The sequence below is a fragment of the Aethina tumida genome, chromosome 1 (genome assembly GCF_024364675.1).
Source record: "Aethina tumida isolate Nest 87 chromosome 1, icAetTumi1.1, whole genome shotgun sequence".
NCBI classification, from domain to species: domain Eukaryota; kingdom Metazoa; phylum Arthropoda; class Insecta; order Coleoptera; family Nitidulidae; genus Aethina; species Aethina tumida.
The window spans coordinates 66,906,343-66,924,915 of NC_065435.1; the positions used below are offsets into that span (position 1 = coordinate 66,906,343).

The 18,573-nt window shown below is 30.9% G+C and overlaps 1 protein-coding gene across 1 annotated transcript; it reads right to left on the reverse strand.

Moving 5' to 3' along the window:
* Positions 1-9,948: 9,948 nt before the first annotated feature.
* Positions 9,949-18,573, reverse strand: LOC109608696 (fatty acid synthase-like). The gene is made up of 26 exons (XM_049970852.1): positions 18,444-18,573; positions 18,242-18,391; positions 18,023-18,190; positions 17,774-17,974; positions 17,474-17,712; positions 16,992-17,411; positions 16,805-16,933; positions 16,523-16,753; positions 16,277-16,466; positions 15,690-16,224; positions 15,370-15,628; positions 15,209-15,308; positions 14,898-15,155; positions 14,680-14,844; positions 14,470-14,621; positions 14,257-14,412; positions 13,971-14,195; positions 13,264-13,920; positions 13,031-13,210; positions 12,599-12,978; positions 12,417-12,547; positions 11,806-12,354; positions 11,492-11,751; positions 10,657-10,890; positions 10,301-10,534; positions 9,949-10,097 (listed from the first exon to the last, which is right to left on the reverse strand). Exons 1-26 carry the CDS (start codon positions 18,571-18,573, stop codon positions 9,993-9,995), a joined length of 6,438 nt encoding a protein of 2,145 aa, XP_049826809.1. The 3' UTR covers positions 9,949-9,992.

The following is an 18,573-nucleotide window of genomic DNA, read 5'->3' on the forward strand; positions in this document are numbered from 1 at the left end:
TTTATACGCTCGGCTTTGGCTATTTTTATACACGTTCTGCAAATTGTGCCTGTGTCTCGGTATTGATTATTTTCTAGGGAATCATGCCATCTGGTTCATTTATCTTTTCGGATAAGGGACAATTGTACGGATAATTAGAAAATTTTGTAGTCACTTCCTATTGTATTTTGTACAATGGAGCAAGGAAATTAATGATACAAAAATCTGAAAAATGTTTAATCATCAATTATTTTCTGTTGGAACTATTTTTAGTTTTCAAGTAAAATATTATTTTTTCAATAAAAATATCATATCATAAATTAGGTTAATTTTTAAATATATAAATAATAATTATTGTTAATGTTTTCCAAATTGCAATTTAACATTGCAATTTCAGAAATGTTTACGAAAATATTAACAATTTTTTTGATGATATTTTTTGACAAACAAAAATTTTCTACCAGCAGTGTATTACGTAGCAAAAAAAATATATCTTATATATACACATTATCTTGGGATTTTTAGGAGATGGCAAAATGCAAATATTTCAGGAACTGTCTATAGCAACCAATGTTAAAAAAATTTAATGTGTGTACAAACCCTGTATTATTAATTAATAGAAAAGGAGAAAATAAGCCTTAACTTTTACTTGTTGAGTTACTGGATATTGTTTGAACACTGTTTTTCATTTGTAGTATTTAACTTTTTTAATGAATTTAAGCAAATGATTAATAGTAAAGAAACATTAATAATAAGTTTGTCAAATATCATATTTGGTAACTAGTATGAAAAATACTATTTATAGATGACACTATTAAGTATCTCGAAATTTATTAAAAATATCGTTGTCATATTTTAGCTAAAGATAAATTAATATGTCACATTATTATATATTATATATTTTTGGACAGTTTTATATTTACCGATATTTTTATGACAAATTCAGTGATGGTTTTCATTTGAAATAAAAAGTTGTATTTATTATTTCGAAATTTTTAGAAGATGCCAAAAGGCAAATATTTCTGAAGTATTAAAATGCAGTTTATAGTAACAACATGTGAAATTGAATAACAACAAGGACCATCAATTTTGACTCCAGTATTATTAATTAATGGAAAATAAATCTTAATTTTTAATTTTTGGATTATTGAATATAGATTTAGTTATTATTGAACAATGTTTTTAGTTTTTCAGTCGAAAATATTTCTAATTTTTTCAATTATGTTCAAATAATATTTTTAATACATTTAATGAATTTGTATGACAAAGAAAGATATAAGTTTTGTTCATAAAAAATCTTGTTTACATCAATGAATCTAACCATCAACCATTAAACATACCACATATTTAAGTGTGTGCGAATATTGTTTGAGTTTATTGATGTAAGATAAAAGTAACAAGAAATTATGATCAGTTTTATTATTATAGAATAATCTGAAAATGACTACTTGTTATTTTAAGAAAAGATTCGATTTAGAATTCCTGAAAAGTTTATTTTATTTTTTGTGTTGTATTGTAAATGTAGAAGACCAGACATTTCGAACATCACTTATTATTCCATTTTTGTTAGATGTGCATTTAATTATTAATATTGTACAAATATTTAAATGTATTTTATACTAATAACAAAGTAACATATGCCACACATATGCACATGCATATTCCATATATATTCACGTATGTATGAAGTTGTAAAAGCCATATCAAATAGTTACATTTAAAATTTATTGCCTCTTTTATTTTTGTCATTTTGTCATACTCAGTAATATTACATCCAGCTACAACAATGAACAAAATAAAAATTAAATTAATCGTTATGGTTGAAAAATGTTTCCAATATTAGAATAGATATTTTTAATTATTAACATAATTCACACACACACACACACACATATATATATATATATATATATATATATATATATAAAATTTTTTTCATTAGCTTATATTTGTTGTCAGTAGAATGTGTGTATTTTTAGAAAAGGATGTGAATAAATAAAAATAATTGAAAATTTAAATTGCTTACATAAATTAACAAAATTTACAAGCTTTTAAATGGTGCATATATGTAAACAAACATAAATAATTGTAAATGTAAATTGCGTTGATAAATTAACAAAATTTACAAGCTTACATATCGAAAAAATTAATCATTGTTATTTATTTATAAACTAATAGTACTATAATAGTTATTCAACATTAAACTTAAAAAACAAAATAAATTAGTTAAGCATTTTAATTAACTAAAAATGTTATGTATTGTTATTTAAAAGTGGTTGTAATTGACAATTTATTTGAATTGCGATAGAATGACTGTTGTTTACCAATTTGTATATTTTTGAATTTTTTGTTGATGTTGATTGCTTATCAATTTGTTTAGTGTTATTTCTATAAAATAAAGTAGTTTTAATAAATTTTATCCTTGACTTTGGATACGTTTTCAATGTTAGTATTAGGAAATGACTTACACAAAGAAAAATAAAAAAATTATAAGATTCTTTTAAATTTTTATATTAACTTTTTAGACTCGTAGGTTTATTTTAACCTTAAATAAACAACTTATGTAATTATGTAAATTTTCTTGTTAAGTGGAAATCACATACTGTACCTAATTTAAAGAGAAAAGCCTCAGCTTCATTATCATTAGTTGTTTTTATTTGTATTACGAAAATTAATCAATAAATTTAACAAACTAACAAAACTGTTATTTCATAATTATTCCAACTTGTGCTTAACTTATTTTTGTTGTTGTAAATAACCACAAATTTTTTGTTGCTTTTTGTCAATATATCCCATTTTTAAGTTTAACCCAGCTAATCTAATCCACACATTTTGAGGTCGCTTTTCATAAACGACTGATGCACATTTTCACTCGGTTTTCCATAGTTTATTGTTGCCATTTCACATGTTTACTTCCAGCAATATTGATTCAAACAAAATTGCATTTACGTGACAAAGTTGAACAAATCAGTCTAACACTTATAATAATGTATGCAAATTTTGTTGTTTATAATCACACAAGTCGACACTAACTAATAGTAATTAACGTTTAATTCCGTTAAACCTCATTCATTTAATTTTCCTTAGCTGCACACAACACATGCATTATTTAATTCAAGTATTATAACTTTTATACTTACTAACTCTAGTTGTAAGTCACAATAAGTATATTTAACGGTCCCACTATCTACTTAGAAATATTTAATTCTTTTTTTTTTGGCAAATTAAATATTTATGTAAAGAAAAATTCTTACCTTGTAACGTTTTGGGCTGACAACCATCAAGAAACTACCAGTTCGTACTTTAACAGGTAAAAACTTAACAGTTCGAAATTTTAGGTACCATTGTCAACAATTATATAGTTTACCCAGCCTCATTTCTTTTTATTACTTGGATACCAATTTTTATCACTAATGTATTAGTCACTAAACATCTGTTCCGTTTGATACGATGATTGAGCTGAAGCAGTACGAACATAACGATGGTAAAGAAAGTTTAGTGATGTAAGATTTTCTACTGTAACGCCCCGGGCGTTATTTAAATCCATCGGATTTGATTGCATTAATTAGTTTTGATAAATATGTTTTTGTCGGTGGAAAAATGCAAATCAACATTCAACGTGTATTTTTTTTATTGTATTGTATGAATCCATGCATGATTTGTATTTAACGGTGTTAGTTTGTTTGGACGCGTGCTGGAAGTGTTTTAATTAAAAGTCGTAAAATTAAAATTGATGAATCAATAAATGAATTTGATAATGCCGGAAATTTAATTAATGCATTGTGCACCTCATGTTTATTCTTTTTTTTTGTTGTCCGTCACTTGAAATTGAAACTTTTAATTGGTTTAATTAAACTACACCAAACTACAAATTGCAAAACTGCAGGTAAATGAATGGATGGATGTATTCCTGTTTAAAGTGAACTCGTGCCAACTCCAGTGCAGTATTTAACAAAGAATTATTGTTTTAATAAAATATTATTTATATAAACTTTAGCTATTTAATTCTATTATTCTATATTATCTATTATTATAATAAAAACATGTAAACTAAATCATTGATAGATAAAAAAGTTGTCATTAAAGTTATCCAATAATAATCTAAGTACAAATATTATATTACTATTATTATTATACGGGTATAAAATAACTGAATCTTTATATTTTATATTGTTTGAGAATAGAAGAATATTACACATCTTACGTTGATGTTTCTTTATGTATTAAAAGAATTTAAACATAACTCAAACAAACCTAACCTATTCTAATTTAATATTCAATCATTTTGTATTAAAATCAAGAGTTGTGTTACAATTTGGTCGTTTTTATTATGTATGCAAATATTTAACATATGGTGCATTAGATAAAAGTAAGACGGTATAAATATAAAGTGGTCAAACTGGAATGAAACTTAAATTAACTTATAGTAACCCAAATTATTGTAATCAAAATATTTTGGGCCTATAACAGAGATAACATTTTAACATAAAAAATATTTGTATTTTTGAAACTAATTTTATAGTTTATAATTTATATAAATTATTCAATTATAAATAAGGGCACCACCCATTATTGTAATAAAAATTATAATGTAATAAATATTAATTAAATCATTGATGAACAACGTATAAGGTATATTCAAATTTTAATGACATGTCTCATTAAAGTTATCCGATAATACTATTATTAATATTATGTCATAACTAAACCATTATATTATATTTTGTGTGAATATAGAATATTACTTCTTATTTTAACGTTTCTTGATGTATTAAAAGTATATCAACATAACTTAGCCGAACTACCCTAATCTAACCTAACTTTTAACTATTTTGCATAAAAATTGAGATGTAGTTACAGTTTAATCGATAAACCTTTTATTAAACGCCAGAACACTTCCACAAAGAATTCTTTATCATATATACAATCATCAAGTAACATACAGAGTGTTAGATGGAAATAGAGAGATGTGTCCAAACAGGAATCGAATGTAAATGAAGTAGCTCAAATTACGAAAATATTTTGGATTAATAATAGACATAACTTTTTGATATATAAATATATATTTTTAATAATAATTTTATAGTTTATAATTTATGTAAACTTCAGATATTTAATACATTTATATCTCTCAGTTATAATTGACGCCACAATCCATTATTATAGTAAAAATAAATCTGCCAACTAATTAATGAACTATCTAATTAAAGTATTTCAAATTACATCTCATACTAAAGTTATCTAATAATAATTCATATACAAATATTATATTACTTCTATTATTAACACTCGTATAAAATAAAAAAAATTCTAAATTATGTTTTATTGTTTATTAAAATATCCTAAACATAACTTAGCCCAACCTAACCTAACTTTTACCTAACAGTTTTGTTTAAAATTGCTACAAAGAATTGTTTATCATGTATGCAATGGTCTAGTATCATAGAAAGTGTTAGATGAAAATAGTGTAATATATAATAGTAATGCCTTGTCCAGGACAAAGTGCAAATTGACTGGTGTCCATCAAATCGAATCTAAATAAAGTATTTTAAATTGCTGTAACCAAAATTTTCTCGATCAATAATAGAGATAACATTTTAATATATAAATATTTATGTTTTAGCAATAATTTTATGAATTTTAATTAACAAATAATAATAAATAATTACCTTAATCATAAAATGAAGATTTCCACTAAATTATAATTAATTTTTATGGTTATTATATCATCTTATTGAAAAATAATAAACTATTATTTTAGATTGGTTTAATTTTGTCATTTAAATATGTGCAATTTCAATATAAACATCATTAATAGAAGACACATTTAGTAAATAATTCCTTAAACGACTGATAATTTAATCTTTGGCACATTTAAATTATTGACAAGATGTGAATGAAAATCGGATTACACGCGAGATTACCTGTTCGAGGCTTAACGGTAACGAATTATTGGATTATTATTAGAAATTCGACAAATACATCACTGTTTTAATCTGGCCGAGGTGCATTGCACATCGGTCTCCGATGATTACGATCCAATTGCAGGCTGCGCTAATTGCATTCGTTAATGCAGATTATCCGCGTAACAATCTGATGTAAACAACGATGGAATTCGTATGCAATGATCGTCCGGCGTGGTTTGCATTAGTCAATAACCGGAAGGTAAAAATTACATTGACGCCTTTTTTGTATTCGGTTCATTTTCTTCGACCTTAGCCGCCAAATTTGTGTGACTTCGGAACGTGCGTAGACAATATAAATCGGACAGGAATTAATTTTTATAATATTATCTAATAATTAATTTGTTTTATCATTTTATATTGAAATTAATTATGCTATTCCGCATTGTTCGTTAGTTTTCCAGAAACGACAAAAGTTTTTGGTACGAAATTTTTAATTACAACCGACACATTTTTTGTACACACCAAATCGACCATTACGCTAAAAGCATGAGGAACATGAAACCCGGGAAACAAGGAAATAGAATTACTGTAATGTTTAAGGTGTCTTTGTGTTTATTTGTTTTTATGATTGAAACATGTTGTCTGAACACATCGTTAACGAAATAATGATGTTTTTACAGTATATGTATACGATTTCCTATGAAAAATCCGACGATGTCCTCGAGTTATATCACGGTGAACATTTTTAGTTACGGATCGACATTTGAATGCTAATTCAATAAGTATTATATTAATTTCATTGGCAATAAATTTAAACAGGATGAGTTTCTAATTTTTTATTTGATTAAATATTAAATATATATTAATTTTCAGTGCTGTATAAGGCTACACACAAATAAAAAATATTCTGAAAACATTCTGACCTTCACATTTTTTTATTCTAGTTTTAGTCTGGTTTCGATATTTATCTTAAGCCATACAGCACGATTATTCTTATGCAATGTACAATGTTGACAATAAATTTATTCTCACAACCGCATGGTAAGTTTAAATTGCCATTTACAGTGGGTACTTGATCTACAACAAGATCGTTTATGTGGTAGTTGTCCTAGACATCAATGAACTTTCTTAAGAGTTTTTTTTATTTAACATTGTGCATGTGCTCATTCGTTGAATATCATCTGAAATATTTGATTAATACTTTCGAATACCAAGGATTACTTATATGTCAATAGGTATAATTATTGTAAACAACAATGATTATTTTAAATTATTGATTAATGTTAGAATATACACATACTTTCTTTCACAAAATAATCCTAAAAGTTAAAAATACAGGGATTACTATCTTAACGCACATCTCTAATTGAATGCAATCAAAATATTTTTAATTTTATTCAATATAACTAGACTATATTCTTTCTCTTATTATTCATTTTGTACTTAAATTGAAATAATTTCTACTTAAGTTAAATTCCAAACTAAATAATTCAAAATGTGGCAGGCCACAAAAATACCATTTATAATTTATACATAACATTAAACAAAATTGTTAATATTTTGTTGTGTACTTACTATTTGTTCTTTATAACCACCTGTAAATGGTGAAGCAAAGATTCAATGAAATATCAGCAATGGTCGTTTGAAATTTCACGACTCTTCAATTAATAACCACAAATTTGATACTTTTTGATATTATTTTAATTGAGAATACATGTCGTTCCGCAAGTTTTCAATTAGATGCATTCTTCATATTATTATTACGCATAAAATCCATGTAATTGGTAAATAATCGTTAACAAATAGTTCCATGACATCTCTCATGATGTCCATTTTATTAATATTTTTTGTAATCGTTCTATACCTTTCAAACCCCAAACCCAAAATTTCTCCTCCACCTTGTTTTAAGATGTATCTGGGATGTAAACTTTTATTACGAGGACTATGAATGTATTTTTTACCATCTGATTTTGTTCTAAGATTCATCACCCTACGCCAAAATTCTTGAGTATAATTAATACATTTTTGTATTCAGTCGACGTCTGTTCTACTAGACACACTGATATCGTATGATTTACTGATTTTCCCAATTTATCTGTCAATAAAAGGAATTATTTTTATTAGGGCATTTTCTTATTGTATTTTCAATTGAGAGCATAAGTTTTTAGCGATATCGGCAATATTTAAACCTTGATGTTTGATGTTAGTTATTATTTTCCTCTTCTCTGGAGATTGGTTGTGAGTAAAGTAGCTTGTCCTTACACAAATAAGATTTTTGATGCACTAGATAATTTGAATTAGTTCAAAAGCCTGGATATAAAAAATGTGCGGTTTCATCTAGCAAAAATAATCAGAAAACAGTCTTGGCTCTGTTTGTAGCTTGTTGGTGTTGGCATTACCAGTTTAGCAATAACGATTATATTTTTTTGAGGCATTATACATTTGGGTTACTTGTTGTTAAAGATGTCATGTTCTAAAATTAAGATGACAAAATCTTAAGAAAGACTTCTTTTATCCACTTTATGGTGCTAAAGAATACGTTTATTTAGAATACACGGAATAAAATGAGTTCACATTCATAAAATGCATATTTTGGAAATAAAAATTTTATAAGAAATGGAATATTTATATCTATTAAATATAGAAAAATTAAAAATATATTTAATATATTAACCATTTATTCCTATGTGGTCAAAGTAAAACAAATTGAAAATATTTATATCTAATTTTAATTTTGGATATTCAAATTATCCAGTAATATGAATATTACCGAAGTATATACAGGATCCTATGTATAATGTATGTAAAATATATTAACCCAAGATAAGGAAGATTATTATTTTATTAGCTATTATCTTTGACAATATATTTGTATCTATGTATATCTATGCGACTCAGTACTCCGAATAAAAAGATCATATAAATTTAAACTGAAATTTGAAAATATAACTTTAAAATAATATTTGTCAAATGAAATATTAACTAGTAGTAATCCTTATTGTTAATATTTATAAATAATCAATATGAATAAAAATTGTACTCTCTTTTTTGTACCTGTTATGTTTAAATCAATATGAAACAAAGGCTCGAATGGATTAAATCTTAAATATTCCAATAAAAGTTAATACAGTGGATTTATTTCTTGGTAAGACAAATATGTATATATTTTAACTCAATCATTTCTGTAATATTTTTAAAATATTATTAATTTTGGATTTTAAATTTAAACATGATTTTTATTAAGTAACTAATTTTGTCGGTTAACATGTAAAAAATTTAATGTATGCATAGAATAAAAGCAAATAAACCTTCTAAAAGAAACAAAAAAATTGCCCTTTTTCCAACCCAAATGTTTAATCTAACCTAGCTTGACCTGTCTTAACTTAATCTGACTTAACCTAATATAATTTAACTTACAATTATTTATATAAAAAACGGTTATTGTAGTTACAGTTTAATTTTTAATATTTTTATTAAAGGCCAAAACGCTCCCATAACGAGTTCTTTTATCATTTATGCAACGATCTAGCAACACACAGTGCATTAGATGAAAACAAAGGGGTGTAATATATAAAATACAGTAATCCCCAGTCCAGTCCAAAGTATAAATTGACTGGAATCCAAACTGGATATTATAAAATATTACGCCCATTATGCTATATGATTCATTTTGTCTGAATTTGCACTTGCGAACACCGTTTTGGCAACATTTCAAAACATTATACAGCACACTAAAATAATGCATGGGGATAACGTTTGACATTTTATTTAGGAAACCGGTCGTAGACAAAATCGGATTAAGGTAACAAATATATTTTACACTTCAGCACAACTGAAAATCGACTTGAAATTTCCTCACAATTTACTTTAATGATCTGGAAATGTGCATACACGCTCCTTATTACAAGTGTGATTGTGTGAAGAACTGAAGAAAATTGCATGTTTCATGCTTTGTTCTACTGAACGTGGAAAACGTCATTGTCTGCGGAGTAATTATAAGTTTTAATGTAATTTTGGTTGGGTGTGTTCATAAGCTTTTGTAATTATTAAATAAACGTTTGTGTTTTTTGAACGTTTTATTGCACCTTTAACTTATACATGTTTAATTTAAATCATGTGAGTTCTGTTAATGTACTCCGATGTTTCCTTGCTGTTGATGATGCTCAAGTGATCGCCGTGAACCAAAAATATTTCCGGGGTTTGTTTGCAATACTGAAATAGAAAAAGTAGAATCAATATTCATATATTAAAATTCGTAAACGTTCGTTTACACTGTGCATATTTTATAATGATGGTAATGTTGGTGATGATACGATATTAAATATTGATATTTGCAAATCATTATAAAATCAAGCAACGCCGGTGCCCCGAGATGGAGAGGAGAACGTCGCCAAGTATAAAATTGATTTGCTTACCGACGTCAGACCGCAGTTGTCGTATTTGCTGGCATCTGCCGGTCTTATTAGATGCACACCCCCAGAGACCACGTCTTCCGTGGGCTGGAATGCCGACAGGTCCTGTAGCCTTTTCTTCAACGTCGACAGGTTGGCCTCTAATGTGCGTCTGTCAGCAATCGTTCCCTCGTAGTTGTCGAACGCCAAACGGATACGTGACTCCCAGGACGCGCTGCTCCTTATTCTCGTTATTATCTGGAACGGAAAGTAGTTGATTGATGTATTGTACTTTGTTGTAATCAAGTTTAACTCGACTTATTTGAGAATGCTCGTTTATTGTTACACAAATATAATTTACTTTTAAATTGTTAATGTACCTCGGTGTCGTTGATATTGAATATCCTGGTGAGGAGGTTGACTTCCATCTCCTTCGGGTCCTCGGCCAAGTGTTTGAGAGCTGACTGCAGTGTGTTGGGTGCAGCGTCAATAAAGTAAATATATACCTTAGATTTTTGCTGATCCAACAATCGGGCAATTTCAATCGCCAATGCACCGCCCCAAGAGACTCCGATCAAAACATACGGGCCTTTGGGCCATATGTTACGGATTTTCTGAAAGAATGTTAATATTACAAATATGGATCGAAGACCGATTTCCGTGCTGGAAATTAAATAGAAAATTGTGGCGAGTGTTAGTAGTTCATAGTTTGTAAAGTGTCATGTAGTGTGGATGCGAAATTCAATTCTGAAACATTAATTAAATGCAGACTTCAATTTAATAATAATATTAAAATATTTCTTTCGAAATATATTAATAAACGTAATATTCCTTCTAGAAGTATTGTATGTATATGTTTCATTTGCAAGCCCAGTTATTATATAAATCTATGATGAAACGAACTAAATACACATAATATCCTGCAGGTTTTGTGTTATTGAAGAAAATACAAAGGTGTGCCCATAAGATCCTATGTAGATATGTTGTTATTTAAATCAATATGAATTTATAACAAAAGGGAAACCGATTTCCGCGTATGTAAATATAAAGGAAGGAAACGTGAATACGGAAGGCAGCCTATCGATTCAATTTTCTCCCAAAATAAATTTCAATATTTTAGTGTTTGAACCGCATCGGATCCCAAATATGCTTATAATTTTCAACATTTCTTTACTTTAAACTGGTTAATTTCTCTGTATAAAATATTTAACGTACTTCTAATAGATTGGTTGCAATCTCTTGAATTGATAATGGGGTACTTGGCAATACGGCACAGAAAGTTGGATACATCAATTCCCTGCAAAGCTCCTCAATTTCGCTTTGCCCAGTCAAACCAGGAATGATGAACAATGGATGAAGCTCTCTCATGTCTCTTGGTCCCAGTGTTGTCATCTGTACCAACTTCGGTTCCTTTGGAGCAAATCTCGAATGTTCCGTAATTTCATCTACAGAAGACGGCAACATCAGCGTCAATTCTGAAATAAAATCGCAAATGCATCTTCAATATAATTAATTAAACAGGCACTTACTTTTGAACAAAGCTTGCGTCGACTCCTGTTTGGAATCGCTGACCTTGTCGTTCTTGATGAAAATGTTTTTCACGGTAAAAGTAAGTATGTCATCAAGTCCATAGAGGGCGTCAGTGAATTCCAACTCCTTTTGCCACTGAATGTTGTGCGTGCCAAATCCAGCTTCAGATCTCAACTGGCAAATACCAGCGGCCACACTGATGAAATTGATGAACAGTGCCTTAGGAGCAGTTGTCCTCAGAGCATTGTCGATATATAAAACTGGTTTGGAATCGCTGGATCTGGATACAACGCTCTTGTTTGGTAATGTGAAGACACAATGAATGGGACCAAGGAAGTAAACCTCGGAAATCAGTTCGATGGCACCGGCCCTAGTGTGGGCTTTGCTTGGCGCAAACACTATTTCAGCTCCATAGTAGGATTGCAAGAGCGACAGTCTACGGTTAATGTGTGTTTGTTGCGACTTGGCTTCAGAAGAGACAACAATTTTTCTGGCACCACGAAGGATCAGCCACTCTGTCAAATCCGTCCAGATTTCAGCACTACCGCCTAAATAAATAAAAATTATTATTATTATTATTATTGAGATTAATTCCAGTTGATTCACTTACCGTACACAAGGTACGAGCTCTTAGCATCACAAATGAATTGTGTTGGTTTCTCAACATTCAACCTGCTCATCTCTAGGTTGTTGTTTACTTTAATTAGGATCTTGCCTACGTTGCTGCTTTTCTTTAGCGAACTACAAAAAAGAATTCCATAACCATTTAGAAACATATTTTATTTTACCTACCTCAAAATGCTGTCGATATTTTGGTGAACTACCACTTTTCTTACAAGAGGTCTCACTGACTTGGATTCCAAACCAGCTTCAATTAAAGATTTAATTTCAGCCTTAACTTCTTGTGGTGCAGTAAATATGTTCTCAAGATTTACCGCATAAAATGAGGTGTTCTTCAAAAAGATATTCATACCGATCGTGTTATTCTCGCTTAAATCGTACTTTCCAATTTGAATGAATCGTCCATAGTCAGCCATACAAGCTACCGAAGATTGAAGAAGACTTCCGGATAGACAGTTGATGATAACCTGAGCACCGATACCACCTGTTGCCATCATCAACATAGGTTCGAAAGTGGAATCATCAGAACAGAGAATGTTGCGGTCTTTCAACTAAAGTAAAAAAAATTATCAATAATTCTTGGTATAATGTACGAGTACTTACCACAATAAATTGTTTTTTTAAATATGCCTTCTGCCAGTCTGTGGAGACTGTGGTATAAACTGTGCATCCGTAACAAGTTGCGATGGAAATGGCCGCTAAACCAATAGGGGAGCAACCAGCATGGATAAGAACTGTTTCACCAGGCCTCAATCTTGCTTTTATAAACAGTGCATAATACGCCTAAAATTATATATAAAAAATATGTACTGTAACGAGGAAAAAATATATCTTACGCTTGTGTAGGCATGAGGGATGGTACATGCGTCTTCTTGTGACCAATCATCTGGTAAGTCCCAAGTAAGAAGATCATCGGTTACTAGTTTACAAGTGTCCTTGTCTAATTGTGCAAGTCCCATGACTTTCTGACCTGTGCTTGTAATTCCAACATAATCAACATTGCCCAGTTCATTAGGTTTATAAGTTTCAGGGGCTAATGTTTCATCCCTTAGATTAATTCCAATATAACTAATAGTCTTGTTCTTAATAATGTTGCTAGTCATATTTTGCTGTACGACATTTTCTTTGTACGAAATTGGAACCGAAATATAACCGTTAAGTACTCCATCTTTAATAATGGACAAACATAAATCTTGCTTGAAAATGTGTTTGGTGAAAGGATCGTTCAAATTCAATTCAACAGGTTTCTTATCCAATACAAACAAAACCCTTAATGGTGACATGTTGGGTTGAGCTCTTAATTCTTGCACGAAGTTTGTAAAACCTTCGGTGGGTACGACGTACGATACCAAATAAACACTATGATGTTTAGCTTTAGCTACGGTAACAGCTGACGCCAATTCAGATGCCCATGATACAGATCCTCTTGTTAAGTCTTTCAAGCTTAGCGTGTCCCCTTTCACGGTGATAACGATAGGTTCAGACGAGACGGCCTAAAAGTCGGAACTGATTCAACGTTAACTTGTGTTTAAATAAAACGTACCCTTTTGAGAATGGAGTAAGATACTCCAGCAACCGTGAACTGTGCCACTTCAATCACATGTGGGAATGATGTTATGGATTTATTAGTTCGGACCAAAGCGAAAGCATGTGTGCCACCAATGAGTTTAGCTAAATCTTCTCTGAGATAATCGTTAGAGATCAAAAATAGAGGGTAGGTGTTTTGGACGATAATCTGTTTTACATCTTTTACGCTGGTTACGTTGGGCTAAAAATTTGAAGAAATTGCATTTTCAACTTCAAGTTTTCAATAGTTAATTAGAACATACGTTTAATCTCGTATACTGATTTAAAATATTTTTGACATTGTCCACGAGAGATGGGTTGGTGGATTCGATTTCAGTTATCATGACGTTGGTAATGTACTGATCTTCAAAATTGTCCAGGGCTAATTGTAAAGCAATGTTAATTCCATTTTCCATTCCCTTAGAAAACAACAGTGTTATATTCTTAAAATCGTATTCAAATAAAAAAAAACTTACAGAATATGTCACATTATTTAAATTAATGTATTCATATGAATCGTAAAAAACTGATCTCTTTTCTTTGGGATAAGGAATCGTTTTCATTCCAACTATTTGGATTCCTTCAGCTGATATCAAACCAGTGGAATAGTTATAAGTAACTTTGAGGTCTATAAAAAGATTTTCATTATAAAATGTTCACTCACAGACTTATTTAAAAAATATTACCTGTTTTCTCTGATGGTAAGTTGGTTTGAGAAATAGCAATTTTTTGAATATTCTTCGGTACATGAATGTCTTGGTGCTTTTCACCAGCTTGTAAAAGTTGTTGCTGAATCATGGCTTCCAAAAATAAATGCCATTTGGCATTGTACTGGATTACAGAAACACATCCTTAAAAAATAAAGCATTTATAATTTAGTTAAAAACTGTAATCAGTTAGTTACCTTCTTCAGTAATAGTAAGACTCTTGATAGTTTTAAACAAGGCGGAATACTTTTGTCCTCTATGATGGAATTCATTGTAGACATCACTTCCAGATAATTGTACGTTATCTTCAGAGATTTCGATTTCTGAAGCTTCGATCATATATTGGTCGTTGGCTTGAGGGAAAGTCATTCTTCCAGTAACCAAAATGTCAGTTCCAGAAATAATTTCAAAATCACCACTGCCCTTTTGAATCATGGCATGTAGAGGAACAGAACCTAAAAGTCAGATTTGTTATTTTTGTCAGTGTTAAAGGTTAGACAATACACACCAATCTTGGGTATAGCTAGTACTTTTTTGAAATGTAGATTTTCAAAAACAATCTCTTTTAAACCAGTAGTAATGCTTGATATGATGTTGTAAACAATGTTCTGAAATTAATAAATTGTATTAACACGTTTTATATATAATATAATATGAATTTGTATTTACCAAATAGAAGCTTGAGGGCAAAATAATTTTGTCGTCTAGTTGATGTCCAACACAATCTCTGAACTCCTCACTATTTAAAGTCACTTGAATGTCTCTAACACCGAAAAGGTTTTGCATTTTATCTTCCATGCCAGTTCTCCATATTTCTGAATGATTCCAGTGTGCCAGTTCAGCCAGACAAGCTGTACCCTTACTGACGGGGAATTCAATTTTTGGATACAGCTCAGCTATGTTAAAATCAAGACCAGCTAAATATAACCTACAGACAAAGGTAAATACTTAGTATACACACTTTTTATGTAAAATATATATTGCCATACTTTCCAAGACTGCTAAGCAAAAATTCGACTCCACTCTTGGTACCCCTTTGAGTTAATGCAATGTTGCTGCATCCTTGTTTCACTGAACGCTTCAAAATAGCTTGCAATAAACCATGGGGAGCTATTTCAATCAAAACCGAATCTTTGGGAATGTGCTTCAATCCCTCTTCAAACAGCACAGAACTGAGTAAATTGTTGGTGTGATATTCGGCGGAAGAGTGTTTTGACAAGTCCGTATTCCAATTTTCCTCGGAATTACTGGTGCTTATCCATTTGGACGATCTCGCAACTGGTTCGGGCAGAATTTCTTTCAGGTATTTAAGCAGAAGAGGCGCTGCAGGTTTGATGTATCTGCTATGATAAGCGATGTTTGCGACGTTCACAAGTCTGGCAAAGACTCCCTGATCTTGAAGGTCTTTAACAAATTTTTCCATATCCTCTGTCGGGCCTGAAATAGTCGAGCTGTCTGGGCCGTTGTGACATGCCACTTCTATCGTTGGTGGGCATTTGTCCTTTATTTGTTTGTAACCCAAACCTGAGGAAAGACAAGATAATTTTCTTCTCTGAAAGGAAAAATAAATGCTTACCAATGGCTGCCATCATTCCCTTAATTAATTCAGCTTCTAGGGAAGCTCGGCCTCTGGAGTAAGCAGACAAAATCATTTGTTCAGCTGTCATACAACCATCAGCATAAGCGCAACCCAACTCTCCAACAGAGTGACCAATAATTCCATCAGGTTGGATACCAATAGAATGGAGAACATCAGTCAAACCGATCTAAATAAAAAAAATTAAATTAGCAATAGAACCTTTATGTCAAACATTTTATGTACCTGGATGGCTGCGATACCAACGAAGGAATGCAAGATGCTGTCGAAAGTTGTTTTATCTGTACTGGTGATGATGTTCATGAGATCAACACCTTTAGGAGCTAAAATCTCGTGGCATTTATTGACTGCTTTAGCAAATACAGGTATTTGCATCAGATCACTTGCCATTCCACACCATTGACTTCCCATACCAGTATATACGAACCACACTTGACGTTTGTTACCCATGTGATACTAAAAATACTATTTCAGTATTTGCGATGTTACAAAGTTGTAAAGCTTTACCTCAGATTCTTGTTTTACTTCATCTTTTCCCAGAACAGCATAACCTCTGTAAAGATGTCCAGAAATGGGAGTGGCAAACAAGTTTTGAATTAAACTGTAGTATTCTGGATCTGCAGGTTTGGATTTAATCTGAAAATGTAAATATATTTTAAAATGGAATTATTAAGAATAAAATGTATATTTTTACTGTCTCTAAGATTGCCTTGATTCCTTCCTCAGTTCTTGTTGATGCGAAAATCAATCTCGGCAAATCATCTTTAATGACTTCCTTCCTCTTAACATTGGATTTCAACAAGACATGTCCATAATACGAATCAATACCGATGCCATTAACAGCTGCATATGTACCGTTCCATTTTAGGTTTTCTGACACAACCTTCACTTTTCCGTCGACCAAAGCTGATATTTCGGGATTAGGTGTTTCGTATTGCATATTGGCTGGGATTATTCCGGTCTCCATGGCTATCAGAACTTTGACAATACTAAACAGACCTGCTGTAGCTTCGCTGTGCCCAGTGTTGGTTTTAACTGATCCTATTAGAAGAGGATTTTTTCTGTTGTTGCAATAAACTTGTTCCAGAGCATCAACCTCTTTTTTATCGGTTTCCTATAATATAAATTTTTGTATTTAGCATACATAGCAAGTGGGGAATTAAATTGTTTATTTACTTTATGGGCACATCCATAAGCTTCGACGTATTCAACATCCTCAGGTTTGACGTTGATGTTTTTGTAAAAGTCTTTCATGAAGTTTACCATGCTGGGAACGTCCAAAGTAAGCAAATTACCTTCCCTGTTGCCATTGAACATGGTGGCTACGTTCACGATGCTAGCATAAGATCTTTTCGCATCGGTTGCTTTTTGAATGTAGAGAACTACTACACCATCACTCCGAGCATACCCAGATGCTGTGAGAAATATAAACAAACAATAATGAATGAAGAATGATGAATTAACGATTTAATTTACCATTAGCATCAAAAGCTCTGGTGCTTCCATCCGGGGATATCAACCCCATATCGCTGTAGAGCCACTGATACTCCGAATTGAAAGCCAAATTTGCAGTTCCAATAATTACCGATTCGCATTGTCCTGTGCGAATTGCATCAAATGCTAAGCGCAACACTTCAAATCCTCCAATCCAGTTACTGTCGTAAGCAACGCTGGGACCTGCAGTTAACTTGTTTAGCTACGTATTTCTAAATAATGTCCTATTACCTTTTAAATTCAACCAGTATGATATACGATTGGGCATCATGGCCCTGGAATGTCCAGTTACACCGAAACCACTCACGACAGATTCCAAAAACAAGTTATCGTTTTCTCCAATGGCGGAACCCATGAAACATCCGACCTTTCGTCCTTTAATCTCCGCAGGATTAACACCTATTATAATCAAATAAATCGAATGTTTCTGATACTTCTAATTGATTTTACCAGCATCGATGATGGCCTCGAATGTCCTTTCCAAAACCAGACGCTGCATTGGGTCCATGAAGGTACACTGTTGTCTATGGATTCCAAAATATGCATTGTCGAAGTATTCAGTTTCAACTTTTCCAATCAAATTTGTACAACCGCGTTCGCCTAAACAATTAAAATTGTAAAATGTGTGATCGAATGTGTTTAATTAACAAACCATCTCTCCAACGTGATTCCAACAAAAACTCTTGGTCAAGCAGTTTTTGCTTGAACTGTTCGATGTTTTTGGCTTTAGGAAAGTAGCCTCCAACTCCAGATATGACGATGTCACCCTTGTAGACATTCAT

Excerpts from the sequence above, each read along its gene's own strand:
- LOC109608696 (XM_049970852.1), bottom strand. The coding sequence starts at position 18,573 with ATGAATGTCTACAAGGGTGACATCGTCATATCTGGAGTTGGAGGCTAC. Across the intron at positions 16,225-16,276 it reads GGGAATGATGGCAGCCATTG|GTTTGGGTTACAAACAAATA; the intron begins GTAAGCATTTAT and ends GTCTTTCCTCAG. Across the intron at positions 10,891-11,491 it reads TTGCAACCAATCTATTAGAA|AAAATCCGTAACATATGGCC; the intron begins GTACGTTAAATA and ends ACATTCTTTCAG.